Here is a 20,340-nt window from a genome sequence, read left to right on the forward strand (position 1 = left end):
TTGACAACATTTAGAGGTGTTGATGTAACAAGATGTTACTGTTATGACTAGACATCATTCTGTAATAAATTAAAGAAGTTCATGGCCTGTAAAAATCTGGATCTGCTAACAATAAATAGTTGAAATTTTTGGGTTCTTTATTTACAAGTTTTTGGATATCTTCAAAACCAAAACCTAAGTATTTGTTCATTTAACTACCAAGGTAGTGCAGAATTAGTCAGTGACTAGGCAACTGATAACTTCCAGGGTCGTGAAGCTTTTCATTCCTGACATGGAAAAGTGGCAAATTATTTTCAGTCAATGCATTTAATTTTAATGAGCATACCATTAGCTTAATTATCTTAAAACAGTTTAGTAATGAGTAGACCACAAACATGTAGAAAATTGGCTAAAGCAAGAGAAACTCAGTAGGTACTTAATTGTCAAATCACACTGCGTTGGTGGGCTATGAGAAGCAGCTATAAAACCAATAAAATACCACCTAAATAGGCAGTAGTCTCAACATTTGTAGTGTAACTTAAAACTTCACTTAAATTTGAGGAAATGTATAACATCCCTACTTTTACAGATACCTGCCATAACTTCTGTAGAGTCTTATTGAATTATCCAAATGCATTATCTCTCCAGATCTTAAGCCACTTCCTTGAAGATTATGAAATTACTTCTAGGTAGAATCAGACTTGTAGCAGATACTAATAAACTGGTTCTTCCAAATGCAGATAGGGTAATGAAAATTTAGCATTTCAGTACCAGGTGGTCAATGTAGTATCTTGCCCAACAATTGTTAAAGGTACAACCTCTAACAATTTGTCAGTGGATGAAATGATAATCATCAAAGAAGACAAATTACTATCTTTGAAGTGGAACACATATTTTGTGTGTGTGTGTGTGTGTGTGTGTGTGTGTGTGTGTGTGTGTGTGTGTGTGTGTGTGTGTGTGTGTGTGTGTGTGCGCGCGCATGTTCTGTGGATGGTAGGAGAGTTGTGTACTCATCTAATAATATATTAACAATTTCCTTTGTTAAAAAGTATGCATACTTTATAATGTTTCTAATTCACATCTGTGCATCAACACTTAGAATGCCAGGGAATATAAAAAAAGTAAATAAGAATATCAGAGTTTTAAAGCTACTTAATTAATATCTCTTAACTTTGACTTTCAGTAATGAATCACAAATAAAATGAAAGCATAACACTTACAATTTTTTTCTTATAAGTGTTCAATGTAATGAAGGATAGGAGAGTTTCATACTTTAACCAGCATGTCTGGAATAATGGCAGTGACAGTTGCTTCAATCCTGTGCATCAAATTAGATAGTAAGCAGCAGAGGCACATACACAAGATCTTTTATAAAACTAAAAAGGAAAAATTCACATGTGGTCAGATTGGGACCTTGTTGAAACTCAAATAAGCTCTATTATTTGAATCCATACCTATCAATCCACTGGCTGGTAAAAATATCTTTCAACCTATCCCATACAAAGTTACGCAGTGAGGAAGCACATTTTGTTGCCAAATAAAATTCTCTGGTCATCTTGTATTGTACGAGAGTATATCCATGTAAGCAGCATATCCAAATTAAGTCTTGATATACAAGCTTCAACAAAAAAAAGAGCCCATAGACTTGTTGTCAGAATATTATACATAAAAAATTTAATTTTGGGAAGTCCCTTTAACATTATAAGAGTTCATGGGGATTTTCTGATCCCTGGATATGGATATTAAGCATGTAATCTTTTCCTTTATACTGAAACATTGACTCACCACTAAACACAATATGATCAAGAACTCATCATCATCATGCTGTAATGTTGTGATTGCAAAGTTGACTCTCAGAGTGTAGTTGGTAGGTTTCAAAGCCTGTAACAGCTGTTCGCAGTTGGTCTTTCTAGCAGATTTTTTAGGATTACACAGGAAAGATTCCCTGACACATTCATAATTTTTTCAGACATCTTTGGTTACTCCATACTCTTCTCTTACACAGATACCCAGTCATTTCAAAGTGATTACCCAGCAACAAATGTTATTGTCCACTGATATTGAATGTTACTGAAGGATCACTATTAAACTCTATGGAATGCATGCTGAACTGTAGCTACAGATTCACATTTAGCAAATTGCACAACACAAAAGGCGGCTTTATATTTAGGAGTCAACATATTTGCTAATGGCAGTGTCAAGTGGAAAAACTGGGACTCAGTCTACATGCACAACTAAATCTAAGAGCTTTTTACTCTTTGTTTCTAGCTTTAAATCAACAGTGTACAACTCATCCAAGAGATATTATCACAAATTGAAACACCAATTTTTTTTTTCTGTGCATATGGTATAAACACAAAAAATAATATTACAATAATTATTTGAAAAAATATAACAAAGTAAATCACAAATCAAACGGCATTAATAAAAATTATTTGAACACACTTAAGTCTACTTTAAACAGAGAAGCAGAAATTCAGATTTTTATTTAGCACTATTTAAAAATTCATGTACAGAATAATAGTTTTTCTGTTAAAACAAAACCTTTTACTTTTCTTTAAAATAAGTTGGTGAAACATTTTTTGATCATTTATTAAAAATAGCACTGGAAGTAAAATAAAACCCATATAAGCTGAAGTATTGTTTGACTTACCCAAAAACTGTTCTGTTAACTGCTTTGATGGATGAGGTATTACTATTTTCTTTAAAAACAAATGAATAGTCTTTTTAGCAGGCTGTGAATTTATAAATAAAACACTTAAGTTAACATTTTTAATTTAGTAAATATTTGTTTACATAATTCATACATCTGGATCCCAAATAATGATTTGACAGCACACTTTTGTATCTTGAAACCTCATTCTGACTTTTTGAGGAAACCTCAAGAGATAAACTTAATGAGCATATAAAATCAACAATATTGGATGTAGTTCACTGCACGTGTTAGCATTCTTTGTGATTATAAACATAGCAGCAGTCACTGCCATAAAAAACAAAGTAATAAAGGCATATAATGAAGTAACATTATTTATATCAAAGCAAACATGAAAACTGAATATTAGGTTTTAAATTTTTTGTTATTAGTAAATAGTATTTATTTTATTCATTGTATGATAATTTAACACATTAAAAGACATTCTTTTTTTATGTATTATTAGAAAATGCTTAACTAAAATATTCAATTCATCTTATGTAAATTCCTTCTGTATTATTATTAAATTAACAATTTTTACTGAGTGTTGAAAATTGCAAACCTTTTTTTCTAAGTACTGGAATTCTAAAAATTAAAAGTGTATTTATTTTATATGTTAGAAGGTTAAAACAATTGCATTAATAATCAAATTTATATCAGAGAGATTTATCATACAGGAAAAAAACGCCTTAAGATACACTTTTACAGATTTAATTTAATTTCAACTATACTTTTCAGATGAAATCTGAATAAAAGCACACTGATTTACTATGTCAGGTTCAACATATTCAATGACTAACGAATCACCATTAATTATCACTTGATCATTTAAAATAGTTTCTAAAACTGTATCCATCTGATGTGTAATTAAATTTCCACTGTCTTTTAAAAATAATCGTAATTTTGGAGCATCTTCAACATTATTATTATTTTCAACCTTCATTCTTTTTGCAAAAAAATCTATTGCTCTACCAACACTCCATGTTTTTGATACAAATAAAGGTCTACTTTCTTTTGATGTACCTTCTGTATATGGATAATACACTAGGAAGAAAACTCTATCAGTCTCAGGAATCCTATTATCACCAAAAGCTTTTCCTTTAATTTTCATTAATTTTATTTTATTTACCAATCTCTGTTTTGAAGGTGAACTTTGCTGTGCCATTCTTAGCCGTTCTTCAACCTTAAAAAAAAGAAGAAGAATTAAAAAAGATTAGGATTTTTAATATTGAATTGTATGCTTTCTATCAATGGAAAATTAAGAAAATATAATAATTAATAATTATAAATAGTAGTGAGTGAGTGAGTGAGTAATAATTGAAATTAATTATGTGGTATGCAATCATGTGCGCATTTAGTTTTTTTACAACTCATGTCTAAAAATATGTTTAAAGCTATATAAGTTTTTGACTATAACATATTTCTTTTGAAACTGTTATAACAACTACAAATGGGATATTAAGATACAATTTGTCTCTATGAAACCAAACTCCTACCATAATATTTTTGAAAGTTGTTTTAATGGAGTAATCTCATACATCAAATTAAGAATTAAAAAAATGGTTTCCTTTAGCAAAAATTAATTTTTCTAAAGATTCCAAGATTATTGTATTTTTATAGGCTGTCTTAATACTGGCAAGTAGCAACAATAGAACAAGCACTGTTTTTTGGTACTATTCTCAAGTATTAGCCTCCGCCAGTGTTACAATGTTTGAAGTATTTAAGTTTCATAATGGATCACCAAAACCATATATATAAACAATAATCATAAGGCCGTTTAATTTTCTTTAAAATCATGTCAGTTTTTAAAGAAACATCTGCTGCATGCTATAAGTATTCTTGAATAGAATAGAATTTTGATAATGGCCAATTTCAGTTTGAATGATCTTTATAATAAAATTCACCATCTTAAATTCATGCTCCAAAAATATTTCTACTAAAATAATTATGAATAATATACGTATATATATAAATAGTTCGTCAAAATATTGACGAGTGTGCTAATTAAATTCAAAAAAACAACTTAACCACTAAACACAGTAACAGAAAAACCTAAAAAAAAAACTAACATCAATAATCAAATTTTACAGGATTCCACATCATCAGTCGGTACATAATTCTATAATTACATCAACAAAAACAAATAACAAAAGAGAAATAAAAACTTAAAAATTCCAGTAATGGCAGTGCAATTGTATTATTACAGATTTTGTGATTGTTAGAGTATTTGTTTTCTAAATTTTTAAGTTTCTATTTCTTTTTTGTTATTTGTTGATGTAATTATAGAATTATGTACAGACTGATGATGTGGGATCCTACGAAAGTTGACTATTGGTATTAGTTTTGGTGGTTTAAGTTGTTTTTTGAATATAAATATATATATATATATTTTTTTTAATAAAATAATTCCTTCTAACAGTGTAGAACATACACATGTCCATATTATTTTTAAGCTGATAAACATATGAGGTATTTAGTATCTTAAAAAGTGGTTTTCTCAACATTTGACAAAGAACAGACAGACTTTCAAGCAGCAGATTGTGCATGCTATGATGAATTTCTTTTTATGAAACCTGCTTATTAGTATTAGATATTGGTGTGAAAAGAAAAACTTTATGGTCATAGTGTTACTAACGGATGGACATTACTATATTGATTCTTCAAAAAGACATATATATATATGAAAAAAATTTATGTCAACAGGAGGAACTCACTTGAACTTCTCCAAGAAAATATTTTTCATGATGCAATCCTTTTAGTATTTCCAAAGTTTAAAATATCACCCTCTAACTATTTTTATAAAATCATATTTTGTCATTGTTTGAAGATTCAGCTATTATGTAGTATAAATCAGGATTAGGGTAATGTTTAAAATTTAAAATAAGATAGGTATAAAATCTAAAAATAATGATTAAATATATGCCTGATTCTGAATTATGCCTGGACATGAAATTATTGTAAATTCCAATGACTCAAATACAATAAATTGACAGCAATTCATGTGTGAGAGTGTGTAGTGTGCAAATATGTATATATATATATATATATATATATATGTTGTAACAAGACCAGTATAGTGGGCCTGAGTATTGGATTCCTACCAATTATTAAGAAAGTAATAATTACTATAATTGAAGAAATCCAGAAAGGGACAAAAAGTAGAACCCTTTTTGTAAAGAATAGGTCTGTTTTACTATCGTCTTTTGTTATACTGTCTGCTAACACACAATGAACACCTGTTGTATGGTGAGAAGACCAGGTTTGGAATTCATGAGAACAAAAGCCTCGGTCAACCGTTCTAACGCTTCGATTTGGGTCTGGTCCGGTAGGTAAAGAGGCTAGCAGTGTAAATAGTCAGGGTAAACCAGATACAGAGAGAGTTCTATTAGAATCAGTCTGTGAGGCGTTACGATGTCAGTCCTGCAGTTCTGTTCTGCAAGACATTAATATGTCAGTCCAGCGAGGAGAGACTGCGAGTTGTGTGGGTTCGGCGGAGTTCTGTAGATCAGTCCAGTGAGATGTTACAATGACGGTCCAGTGAGGAAAGTCACAGGTGAAGTTTGATGTGTAATATTTATTCCTTGTTTGATTACGTTATTTATTATGCTCTGTTTTTACATCATTCTCAGGACCAAAAAGGTTGACCTGGATAGTACTGAAAATTAGGTAGCACCTAATCAGGCTAGTATAGCAGGACTCGACCGAAAGTAATCTGTTAAACGGTTCCGGGTTGAGTCCTGGTAGAAAGGGAGGGTGGTTTTAGTTGGTAGTCTGCTGATAGTGATTGGATAATACCATCAGCGGGAGTCCGACACTCCATGCGTAAATGCATTTCCACCTCACTCCTAATAAATAAAATTATTATTAATTTGTCTGGTTGTATAATGAACATTTTAAACCAATAAACTGTAATTATATAAACATTCTAAATTGTCAACCTCTCAATATCCTGATCGAGCCATGAAAACACACGACAATATGGTAAATAGGTAGGTCAAAAAAGTAAAATGAAATTTTTTAAATAACCACTACTTTTATTAGCTCTAATAAAAATGAGATATGCTTATTCTTCAACTTATTATTTATTATATTAAAATAACAGTGTGGTTAGCACACATATCAACATCTGATAATATCATATAATATTATCATCTTATGATAACTGAATTAAAAACAGTATACTGAAAACTTGTAGCACATACTGTAAAACATTTTTAATCCTTGCAATGACAGGCATACAAAAGATACTTAACAGTTCAAATACTGACTGCTAGAAAAAAATAAAAATTCACTATCAGTAGACTTACCAACTTATCAGTCTCTGCCTTCACTTTCTTAAACTGTTCTTTGGGTGCTCTCCACTTATCCACATCTTTCTTTGATATCTCTTGACATGCATGATGTCTATGTGTAACACAAAAATTTTGATGACATTTTGTGCACAGCATTTCAACAGCTGTAGAAGTAGAACAATCTTTGTAATTGCACTTGAAGGATTCTGATGCAACCTGTAAATGTCATTTTTTATCACAATGATAAAATATAAACTAATAATTTAAAGAATTGAATTTGTTGGATTGGGGACTGGGAATTGAATCCTTATTTTGTTTTAATAAAATAAGAATTCTGATAAGTTAATTAAACCAGCCAGGTAATCATTACCTGAGAGAAACTGAATTATTGAGCAAGTAAGTTGGGAACTTTGATTTTGATCTTATTTCAAACTGGTCCTCACAAATTATTATATCTAATTACCTTTTTTCAGCAAGTATATATTAAAAAGTAAAAAAGAGTATATAAAGAGTGTGAGATAAGAATTGTTCCTTGATTGCTAACAAATAACACTGCATTATAATTTAACAAAGAACAATTTTGTACAAATGCTAAACGAACAGAAAATACTTCAGGGTAGGAGGAAATGGATCCCAAACAAAAAAAAACTGTTGGGGATTTCAAATTAATTAGAACTGAATAAGAAGAAAAAGAAAGGATTAGAGGAAGTGTTACAGGAAAATGTTCATGTAGTTTTGTAATAATTTATAGATAAGAAATCTACAAAGAGATTAGGTGTACTCCTAAGAGATCATTCTATTCAAAATTAATTTCTAGGATACCAGGAGTGAATCAAGAAGATAAACTTTGTACACATTTATGTCTTGAACAGATGATTAAGTTGAATCTTAAACATAAAACTTATTCATTGAAGCAGAAATTTTATTTTTAGAAATGATTTGTAAAACGTGGCTGTATGAAAAAACCATGAAACCATGAGATAGAGAGACTTTTAATGAGTTGACTTTTTGTATAGAAGTTGATCTTATAAATAATATAGCTGTATTTATTGCCTTACCCTTTAAAAGTATGACTGATTAATCTACTTTACATCCTTTGAATCTGCAATATTTTATTGACGCACATGCTTTTAGAAGTATAAAGCTTAATAAACACCAGAGATTGTTGATAATGATTGCAAGATTTATTATCAGAAGAAAATGTACAAAAAGAAGAAAAATAAGGAAAGAGGAGGTATACTTCCAGAGCTTAGTTATTGAAGATCTGATGAGAATGAAGAGAAGAGAATATTTTAGTTTAATTTTTTCCAGTGAATTTTCTTCTTTAAGGCAAGCAGAGCCAGGAAAACTAAATCTGATCAAACAAACAGGCTGGGGATTCCATATACAATAAGGTCAATTTTAAAGTTGAGTTAAGAAAAATGAAAATAATATGGAAAAATCTTCTTTTTTTTTACAACTGAAGAGATCTATTTACTTCAAATTATCGTTTGATTGTTTAAAATTATTCATATTAATAATAAAAAATTAATCACATTACTATTAAAAACAACTGTATTAAATACAAAGAACCAGCATTGACAGCCAGGATTTTCTCTTGAGTGTTATGAACCACAATAATATTTATTTAGTAATAATAAAAATAATGATAATTTTATGAATTTATTTATCCTATAACCTGCATGTTTATGCCAAATTATAGAAATTAATGATAGATGGTTTTATAGTTATTAAAAATGCCATGCCCGCACAGGATTAGAACCTAGAATCTTCTGAATGAAAGAAGGCAGAGATGCTAACTCTCCACTACAGAAATTGGCAAAGTAATTATTATTAACAATAATAATAAAATAAAAATTATGTAAGTACAATTCAAAAAATTTAAATTTAATTTAAAGTTTGGGACAATAATACATTTTTAATTTTCATAACGGCATTCAAAATTTCAAATGTTTTCAATCAGAATAATGAGAACATTGTGAAATTAGAAATATTTTAGTACTATAGTTTACCTTTTATGCCAGTGAGCTCTGTATATGCTGCCTAATTAAGTGAAAAAATAAAAAAAAATTTTATGTAGTATTCCTTATCATTTTGAATTTTCTTTGAATAAGATACATTCAGAGATCAATGTCTAAAATTCTGAAATTTCCTTAATCACAAGCTCTTTTTCTCATGGAATATGATATATCATAACAGCATTATGATATCATAAGATATTATAAGAGCATAATAAAACAGATAGGATAGCACTAGATAATTTCAACTGAATACTGAACAGCATGCTTTTATGCTAGATTTTAAATTTCACCTGTGGTGAGTTAAGATCCTTTCCTTAATTAAGTAATGGCTAAAACAGATAGAAGGAAACCATGATATTTTTATATTCAATCGAACATCATTTTCAAAAAAATACATTTGTCAAATACCTCCTACAGCTTATGTCAAATATTCAAAAAATAAAAACATAAATTATAAATCAAAAAATAAAAATAAGCAACAGAAAACTAAATTATACACACCAAAGCCCAACACTTACAAAAGCACTTTTGTCAAATAAACATTTAAATCTACCTGTACTTAATCAAAAAAACTTTGAGATTGTAAAATGTTCATTTATTTAAAAACTAGAAAAAAGAAAAACAGTCACATTATACAATGGTTTGTTCCTTATTTATTTATAAAGTAAAAATCAAATGTAAATAGACATATTTTAAAGAAATTTAGACACTCTTAATTACAATATAAGAAATTTAACATGTAAATTTATGACGATACACAGAAGTCTATTAATTGGATTAAACTATCTCACAGAAGGGAGAAAATAATGCATAATATTAATATTAGTATATCAAACATTTCTAGAAACAGTCTAAGTGTTTTTAACTGAAAAATTTATTTTATAAAAATGAAAAATTCTTTCACCAGCAAAGACTTTCATAAAAATTTCAGTTCAACTTCTGACTTGCTTGACAGTCATTACTAAGTGTAAAATAATAGAATAGAGGATTTATTCTAACATCATCAAGAATATCTTTATTAACATATCTTCTAGAAGTATCAGTTTAAATTAGTAGTTCTTTTTAACATTACATACAAATAAAATTGGTAATGAATATACTGCATAACTGAAAATATTAAAATTAATTTAATTACTCTAAATAAATCTAATTAATACATATGATTTGTAACAGTTTAAAGTTTAAACCACCTTTTAACTTATCTAATTCCTAAAAATATTAATATCTTGAATGTAAAATGGATGGATTGTTATAATCAGTTAAATAATTTCTTTTTAATTTGTTTACAATAAACAAATTTTAATTTCTACTATATCAGAGTAACTGTTCCTTCTAATGAATGAATGGATCCATATTGTTTTCTATTTAACAAGCAGCTATTAGAAGCTTACAATCTTTTCCCCTAATGCCAAAGCTTACTTAGAAGGATATCTTTGTTTATACAGCCATACTACTGCTTTCCAAGATCAAGAAAACACATATTCTTTGCTACCAATACCTAAAATAGATAACTACATTTTTATGAGTAGTGTTAAGCAATCTCCCTGTTGAGGTACTGAGTTGTACCTCAACAGGGAGATTGAGAGACATATTGACATAATGAGATTTTTTTAACTTATTAGTTTTTGGTTAAGCATAATTTATATTAACAATATAATATTTTTTTTTTGTCTTGAGTCATTTGACTGGTTTGATGCAGCTCTCCAAGATTCCCTATCTAGTGCTAGTCGTTTCATTTCAGTATACCCCCTACATCCCTAACAATTTGTTTTACATATTCCAAACGTGGCCTGGCTACACAATTTTTTCCTTCTACCTGTCCTTCCAATATTAAAGCGACTATTCCAGGATGCCTTAGTATGTGGCCTATAAGTCTGTCTCTTCTTTTAACTATATTTTTCCAAATGCTTCTTTCTTCATCTATTTGTCGCAATACCTCTTCATTTGTCACTTTATCCACCCACCTGATTTTTAACATTCTCCTATAGCACCGCATTTCAAAAGCTTCTAATCTTTTCTTCTCAGATACTCCGATTGTCCAAGTTTCACTTCCATATAAAGCGACATTCCAAACATATACTTTTAAAAATCTTTTCCTGACATTTAAATTAATTTTTGATGTAAACAAATAGTTTTCTGACTGAAGGCTCGTTTCGCCTATGCTATTCGGCATTTTATATCGCTCCCGCTTTGTCCATCTTTAATAATTCTACTTCCCAAATAACAAAATTCTTCTACCTCCATAATCTTTTCTCCTCCTATTTTCACATTCATTGGTCCATCTTTGTTATTTCTAATACATTTCATTACTTTTGTTTTGTATTTGTTTATTTTCATGCGATAGTTCTTGCGTAGGACTTCATCTATGCCATTCATTGTTTCTTCTAAATCCTTTTTACTCTCGGCTAGAATTACTATATCATCAGCAAATCATAGCATCTTTATCTTTTCACCTTGTACTGTTACTCCGAATCTAAATGGTTCTTTAACATCATTAATTGCTAGTTCCATATAAAGATTAAAAAATAACGGGGATAGGGAACATCCTTGTCGGACTCCCTTTCTTATTACGGCTTCTTTCTTATGTTCTTCAATTATTACTGTTGCTGTTTGGTTCCTGTACATGTTAGCAATTGTTCTTCTATCTCTGTATTTGAACCCTAATTTTTTAAAATGCTGAACATGTTATTTCAGTCTACGTTATCGAATGCCTTTTCTAGGTCTATAAACACCAAGTATGTTGGTTAGTTTTTCTTTAATCTTTCTTCTACTATTAATCTAAGGCCTAAAATTGCTTCCCTTGTCCCTATACTTTTCCTGAAACCAAATTGGTCATCTCCTAACACTTCTTCCACTCTCCTCTCCTCTCAATTCTTCTGTATAGAATTCTAGTTAAGATTTTTGATGCATGACTAGTTAAACTAATTGTTCTGTATTCTTCACATTTATCTGCCCCTGCTTTCTTTGTTATCATGACTACAACACTTTTTTTGAAGTCTGACGGAACTTCCCCTTTTTCATAAATATTAGACACCAGCTTGTATAATCTATCAATCACTTCCTCACCTGCACTGCGCAGTAATTCTACAGGTATTCTGTCTATTCCAAGAGCCTTTCTGCCATTTAAATCTTTTAATGCTCTCTTAAATTCAGATCTCAGTATTGTTTCTCCCATTTCATCCTCCTCAACTTCCTCTTCTTCCTCTATAACACCATTTTCTAATTCATTTCCTCCGTATAACTCTTCATTATATTCCACCCATCTATCGACTTTACCTTTCGTATTACATATTGATGTACCATCTTTATTTAACACATTATTAGATTTTAATTTATGTACCTCAAAATTTTCCTTAACTTTCCTGTATGCTCCGTCTATTTTACCAATGTTCATTTCTCTTTCCACTTCTGAACACTTTTCTTTAATCCACTCTTCTTTCGCCAGTTTGCACGCATTTCTTAATTGCCGATAGTTCCTTTTACTTTCTTCATCACTAGCATTCTTATATTTTCTATGTTCATCCATCAGCTGCAATATATCGTCTGAAACCCAAGGTTTTCTACTAGTTCTTTTTATTCCGCCTAAGTTTGCTTCTGCTGATTTAAGAATTTCCTTTTTAACATTCTGCCATTCTTCTTCTACATTTTCTACCTTATCTTTTTTACTCAGACCTCTTGCGATGTTCTCCTCAAAACTCTTCTTTACCTCCTCTTCCTCAAGCTTCTCTTAATTCCACCGATTCATCTGACACCTTTTATTCAGGTTTTTAAACCCCAATCTAGATTTCATTATCACCAAATTATGGTCGCTACCAATGTCTGCTCCAGGGTAAGTTTTGCAGTCAACGAGTTGATTTCTAAATCTTTGCTTAACCATGATATAATCTATCCGATACTTTGCAGTATCGCCTGGCTTTTTCCGAGTGTATATTCTTCTATTATGATTTTTAAATTGGGTGTTGGCAATTACTAAATTATACTTCGTGCAAAACTCTATAAGTCGGTCCCCTCTTTCATTCCTTTTGCCCAGCCCGTATTCACCCACTATATTTCCTTCCTTGCCTTTTCCAATGCTTGCATTCCAATCTCCAACTATTATTAAATTTCCATCTCCTTTTATGTGTTTAATTGCTTCGTCAATCTCTTCGTATACACACTCTACCTCATCATCATCATGGGCGCTTGTAGGCATATAGACGTTAACAATTGTTGTCGGTTTAGGTTTTGATTTACAATATAATATAAATATAAATATAAATAAACATAAATATCTTAACAATACTGGCTTAAAAAATAAATACATCATACACAGTCAAAATATTTAGTTCCTTAAGTGCATATCTTGAATTAGTACCAAATTCTAAGTTGCATATGTATCTAGCAGTAGTTTTTTAAGGATAAGAATCTATTGGACATTTTGCAATGAAGAATTACCCGATTACTTGATTCCGAAATTATACAAAAGGTAGAAAAAAGCATAACCTTTAATATTGGGTGGAGAAAAAAGTCACTTTATAGTAAAGTAATTCATAATTTATTTCTTATTAACTTAAGAAATTGCTTTTTATAGATTATAATACACAAAAAACAAAATTATTTATAATTAAATATTTGTGGCAAAAAAGAACAAAAATAGTGACATTTATTTCTAAAGTCAGTGAAGTGTTTCCCAAACAAAAGAAATTTGACCAATATTACAATATTAGGAATTCTCCCATGGTGTAACCATCCATGCAATGGTGTAAACATTTGAAAACTCTCAGACAGTGCAGATGACAAAAGGTCAAATCAAGATCTTCAATGAGTACTGACAATATTGAATCTGTAGCAAAGGACTCAAAAACTTCAGTTGAAAAGTACCAACTTTCATGACTGCTGATGCTGGGCATCAGTCATTTATTGTAGAAAATTTTAACCAAGAATTAAAAACTGTACTTCCAAGATTCAATTGGTTCAATTAAAACCAAATGCTAAAATTAAGTGGGCTACTGTTAAGGTGGTTCTGCTAAAACCTGGTCGGGGGGGCTTCGTTGTTAGTGATGGAGCTAACCCTGAAGAAGGTCCTGGACCCGCAGAGGGAAAAGATCCAAGTCTCTAGGTCACTAAAAAAGGGGACCACAGTGTCATCTTGGAAGTCATAAGTGAGCGGCAGGTGAAGCAGCTGCTGGAGACCGATATTCTGACAAGGAACGGGCTGAAGGCTCAGTTGCTGGCCGAGTGGAGATCGCAGATTTTGGTATATGATATGCCAAAAGCGACAAGGGTGGAGGAGCCCGAAATCCTCAGAGCTGTGCATAGGCAAAAAGATCTGGCAGGTCTTGGTGGCCGGTGGACGTCTTTTTTGGTGGACCTCATGTAGGGTCGTCGACCACATAGAGGTCGCTCAATGCTACAAGTGTCAGGGCTTTGGTCACACCTGCAGAGCACAGTTGGAGATGTGTAGTCACTGTGCTCTTCTGGGCACAGGGCAGCCAATTGCCCTGCCAAGTGCGTCACCTGTACCTTGGTGAAAGGCAGCGATGCTGGACACCGGATCGGGGTTAGACAGTACGGGGTGTATGATATTGCATGGGCAAGAGCTGTAAAAAACATAGCTTATGACAATACCGAAATTTGAGGAAGCCTCTGAGGACAGACTCCACCATGTTGAATGCTTGCACCTGGGGCAGTTGAATCTGCATCATGCCTGGGCGGCCACCAGTGAAGAGATGAGGCTCCTTGAAGAGTAGAACCTCAAGGGCCTCTTGGTCCAGGAGCCGTACGCGGTCGGGGACAGAGTGGTCGGCTTGCACAGGGTGGATGTTATTCATTCTAGTGGGAGACGGCCGCTTTCCGCGGTCGTGTTTGGCTCTGATTCATTGAGTGTCTTTTGGATGCCCTAGTGGTCGGATGAGCCATTCACTGTCGTGCGAGTCACGACGGGTGCGATCGATGTCGTACTAGTGTCGGGATACTTCCAGCTTGGATGGAGTATCGATGACTTGCTGGCGAAGTTGGGCAGGATTATGGACGTTCTCCCGGGCACCAGAGTGCTGGTTGTTCTGGACGTTAATGTCAAGTCTCCCGCCTGGGGTTCACCACTCACTGACCCCAGAAGCGACGGTCTCGAACAGTTTGTAGAAGCCAGGAACCTCTAATTGATTAATGATGCAGAACAACCGCCAACTTTCTCTTCCGAACTGGGAAAAAATTACATCGACGTCACCAGTGACGTCGATGTACGTCAATCCCTGTTCACGGGGTGCTTTAGCTGGGGCTGCGTCCCGACTTGTTGGAAAGAGGCTTTGGTGAGGGTGCTTTTAAAACCAGGAAAGGATCCTAGTGAGGTCGGCAGTTATCGACCCATCAGCCTCTTGCCGGTAATCGGCAAGTTGCTTGAAAGGCTGTTTGTGTAATGGCTTTGGGAAAGCATTGAGGTGAACTGAACTGTTCTAAATCGTGGTCAGTATGGCTTCACGAAAGGAGTTGGCACCGAGGATTGCATCTTAAATGCTCTTGCCGAGGTGGAAAGCGCCGACTGTAAATATGTTTTGGCAAGTTTTATAGACAGAGGCAGTATTTCCTTCCTTGTGTTAAGAGTTCTGTCCTCTTTGAGTTGGAACGCCCCCATGTTCCCGTAGCCTGTAGGCCGTAGTACGTAACTATTTGTCTAATCGTACGGCTCTGTTTAAATAGGCCGGGAGGCCGAGGTATTTAGAACGCGGTTTCGGACCGGGCCAGTACCGTGATCTCAATACACCAGATGTAAATTTCATTCAGTTGTCCATCTCCCACCTGCGGAAGAGGCTGCAGAGCCTAGCGATGGAAGCATGGCCGCTGGACTAAGAGAAGATCCCTGTAAAAGTTTATACGTGATCTGGGGGGGGGGGGGTGTTATGCCTCGAGTTCGTTTTTAAGGGCAAAGGGTGCTCACCAACCATTTAATTTGAACCAATATCTGTTTCGGTTTTGCCTGGCAGCTGTTGAGCTGTGCCTCTGCAGGGAGGTCCAGTCAAATGAAGACCTGAAGTTTGACTGCCCTGCTCTGGAAGGGGGGGGGCAGAGACCGGGCCACTGTGGAACTTAGAGGTTAAGGGGAAAATTGGCCACTCACAAGCAGTGAGTCAATGTGGCGAGAGCCACATTGTCGGACCGTGTGGGAGTTCCTTGATGCAGTGTTATGTTCAACCGACATCAGTAGTTTATTATGGAAAAGACTCCTCCACACTGCTGTGGGAAGCTAACCTAGAAATATATGGTTGACCACCAGCCAATTAAGGCTTGAAGTGCTTTAATATGGTGGGCAGGTACTTGCTGGCATTCAGCGACCTAGGCGTGGTAACAAATTGCTGCCTAGACAAAGTAAATTTTAATATACGGATGTCATATATACTTTTAGTAGCCAACAGGCTGCGCCTACCCATTTTAGTAAATAAATGACACATGAACGATTGGGGACACGTAAGCCAATGGTGCATGGTACCATGATTAGTCCGCTCATGCTGTTAGGTAAGCTCTAGGAGCTATTTAGGACACTGGTCGCTAAACTGTTTCGATGCTCAGTAGCCATTTGTGGCACAGACATTCGGTCTTATGCTTTAGGACTGAATGGGGTGGTGGCAGGAGAAATGCCAAGCAAACCAACCCAAATGATTATCAATTACACCTAAAATACAGGCATCTATTTTACAACACAAATGATTGTGTGTTTTTTTTCTACAGAAATTATGAATGCATGATGAAAAACCCATTTTTGCACCTTAATGGCTTCAACAACAAAGAAAATTTATATTTCTGGGTATTGGCAAGCCACAAATTATACACAAGTATTGTTTGAATCGAGAAAAAGTTAGACAGGAGGTATGCTCTTTCTATAAAAGAATTACTGGACTGTATTATTTTCTATGAAAATGGAATACAGCAACTGTAAATGAAAATCAGTATAAACAGAGAGGTGAGATTATTTTCATTGCAGATGAAATGAGAAGGACTGGTTACAACAGAATGGAACCACAGATAATACTAATGAATTTCTGCTGTATCAGAGTAAATGTAACTTCTGATGAATTTATATATTCATCTAGCATGGATCTATTGCATACTAATTTTTTGTTTGAAGATCAGATTTTAGAAGCTTGCAAGCTTGCCTCCTAATGATGTAACACCAAAAAGCTTATTTAAAAGAATATCCTTGATTACAAAGCCAAATCCTTTTAATGCCTTGAATAATACTTTGAATAATAACCTTAACTGCTGGAATAATTTTAGCCTTATTTAACTGTTTTGAAAAATCATTAAAATACCCCAGAGGCAATAAATCAAACCTTGAGAAAGCCGAGGATTATGGCCTCATCCACTACTAAAACAAAATTTTATGTTTGTTAATTTTAATAAACTTTCAACCAAAATTTATATCAAAAACTGCTCACCTTTGAAGTAACAATATTATTAATCTGTTTTGGACAGCTGTGACTGATTGGTGAGAAATGGTCTTTACAGTACATCAAATTACATAATGCACATGGTGTAGGTAAAAAATCTAGCTGTTTACAGTCAGGATGACTACAATGCTCACCGAGTTGAGGTAACTCCATAAATCTGCAACAATTAATCAAAACTAATCACAAATGATGGAAAAAATAAAATTTAATCAGTCAAGAAATTACTCTATTTTTTTTCTGATAGACACAAACTTTTTTTCTAGCTCTGCAAATAATTAACCTCAATCAGCCAAATTCTTAATACTGAATACTATTATAATATAGAACTATTATTAGTCCTGAAAACAAAACTTAAAAACAGTAGATATTTTTGTACTTGGAATAAATGTATTTTGTAGATGGTATGACAACAGTTGTTGTGCTTCATTTGGTAACTCTAATTAACACAACGCCTTCAATTAGTAAACCATGATTATCACTAATAAAACATAAGAGAGCATAATCTGTTTAACCAAATTATAAGTTAAATTTAGCTTCATCCTGACCCAAAGTGTGTATTTTTGAGAAAAGCAAACATTAATGTGCTACCATTCTGGGAGAATTCCTTTTGACTATAACTACAATGTAGGACTGTCTGTCAGCAATGGAAAACAAATAAAAAACGTTTAATCTGTTATCCTCAAATTCTTATTCAGTATCACTAACTATAGAGGTCAAATGTTAACAATTCACTATTAGACAAGCAATTGTCTTTGCCTCACATTCAATATCAACACTACTGGTCATCCTGTAGGTTAGTTCATTTTCTCAAGTCTTCAGTACTAGGTCAGTCAATACAGAGTTAAAAGTAATTTAAAATACTTATTAAAAATTGAATTATTTCATATTTAAAATTTATTTTTTCAAAAAGTTAAACTGCAAATATTATTTTGGTTATATTAGAATGTTTAATCAACAGGTACAACAGTAGCTTTGTAGCATGCCATCGAATCATTGGTTGAATCACCATCTTGAACTGTTCACTAGTAGTAGTATGTTGAATGCAAGACTCTATTCATAAACCTCTTATCATTAATCAGCCAAAGCCTGTTTCATACTCACATTTTTTATTATACTTTGACATCTTTTCTTAACATAAATTTATATACTCGTGAAAATTTGAATAGAATATTTGAATGACATTGAAAATTGGCAATTCAGTGAATTTTTTTTTTTTTGCTCAATAACAATAATAATTACAATTGGCTTTCCTGCAGAGCCATAAGTAATTTTTCTGACAAAAGCACGTGATAACAGGGTCCTTAAGGAACCCCCAAAATAAGAAATACACAATAAATAGTTGCAAGTAAACGTAAAGTCTAATATGAAATTTCAAGCTCAGCCTTAAATCACAAAACATTAATTTCAGTACCATATAGTCCACAACAAGAACAAACAATAACAAAGAACAGAAAGAAAAAGAAAAAGAGTAACAAAGAAATTAGATACAACACCACTAAACTTGATGGTGTTACATTCGAAACTGTTACGTAGATCCTAAGTAGAGTACATGAACACATACATCTCAACCATCAGATGTCCCTGCTGTTATTGAGTAGATTAATTGCACAATAAAACTGAATGTTTACAAGATCTTCATAATTTTTCAGATTGTAAATATATATTTAGACCATATTGTTTTTCAAAGATATATTACTAAAATTGGTAATATATATTTTAGCCATTAGTAATTGATGAGGTGTATAATTATTAGGTACTAAAGCAAAATTATACACACTCAATCATAAAAATCTGGTGGAAACTTGGTAAAAGTTAAAATTGTGAGATCTGTACAGATATGTTTCTGAAATTGGCAGAAAGGTAACATCTCAACCTTTTATCCAGAAGATTCCAGGTTCAAACCCTAGTCAGGATGGCATTTTCCATATGTTATCATCAATTTTCATTACATATTCCCACACATAAGCTTCCAGCTTGTGTGGTGAATTCATCTTCAAAAAGAAGCATATTTCCTGACAATTATAATGTGATAGGAATCCAACTGTCCATTTTATTAACTACAGCTATCTAGAAGAAAGAAGGCTTGTTATTTTTTTAAAGTTTTCTTTTAATGTTTAAAACATGTTTTAATTCCAGTTGCTCATTTTTGACACATAGTCCTTAATGATATGAGAGTATTATTCCTTTCAGATTGTGAATCTTTTATCATGAATACATAAAATAACACTAATCTTAATGCTATAAAGGGATTTAAATTGAGGGTGAAAGGAATATTAACTATTGTGTCTTACGTTCAAACCAGTAAAAAACTTACAGCAGTACATTATACTACAAGTTACTACATGTTAGAATTTACAATAACGTATTTTAAGTGTGAAGTTAATTTTCCCCAAGTTTTGAGAATCATGATTCTTGCTATATGTGTAAAAATGAAATTAATTATGCTGCATAAACACCACAAAACTATTCTATGTTAACTGTGTAAATAACATGAACCATTTTACACAGTTTCAGTTTTACTGATGCAAAGAAAAAAACAGATTTATGGAGATAAAAATTTCATTTTTATTGATTCTGTTTTTTCTTTCTTTGTCCTGTTTAGCCTCCGGTAATTACCGTTCAGATAATACTTCAGAGGATGAATGAGGATGATATGTATGAGTGTAAATGAAGTGTAGTCTTGTACATTATCAGTTCGACCATTCCTGAGATGTGTGGTTAATTGAAACCCAACCACCAAAGAACACAGGTATCCACGATCTAGTATTCAAATCCGTGTAAAAATAACTGGCTTTACTAGGACTTGAACGGTGGAACGCTCGACTTCCAAATCACCTGATTTGGGAAGACGCGTTCACCACTAGACCAACTCGGTGGGTTTTATTGATTCTGCTGCGTTCCATTTCGATTAGAAAGCCTTCGAATGTTTTAGCAAA

General features: G+C 32.7%; 1 protein-coding gene across 5 annotated transcripts in view; it reads right to left on the bottom strand.

Annotated features, from left to right (window-relative positions):
• Nucleotides 1-2,737: 2,737 nt before the first annotated feature.
• Nucleotides 2,738-20,340, bottom strand: part of LOC142328724 (AN1-type zinc finger protein 1-like) — a 39,236-nt gene continuing 21,633 nt past the window's right edge. For all 5 annotated transcript variants that reach the window (XM_075372713.1, XM_075372704.1, XM_075372695.1 and 2 more), the window contains 3 exons: nucleotides 17,393-17,561; nucleotides 6,979-7,179; nucleotides 2,738-3,854 (listed from right to left, as the gene is read on the bottom strand). In XM_075372713.1, coding sequence (XP_075228828.1) covers nucleotides 3,393-3,854; nucleotides 6,979-7,179; nucleotides 17,393-17,557 — 828 coding nt within the window. In that variant the 5' untranslated portion in view covers nucleotides 17,558-17,561 and the 3' untranslated portion in view covers nucleotides 2,738-3,392. The remainder of the gene's footprint in view (nucleotides 3,855-6,978; nucleotides 7,180-17,392; nucleotides 17,562-20,340) is intronic.

The sequence above is a fragment of the Lycorma delicatula genome, chromosome 1, assembly GCF_047948215.1.
Source record: "Lycorma delicatula isolate Av1 chromosome 1, ASM4794821v1, whole genome shotgun sequence".
Lineage (NCBI taxonomy): Eukaryota > Metazoa > Arthropoda > Insecta > Hemiptera > Fulgoridae > Lycorma > Lycorma delicatula.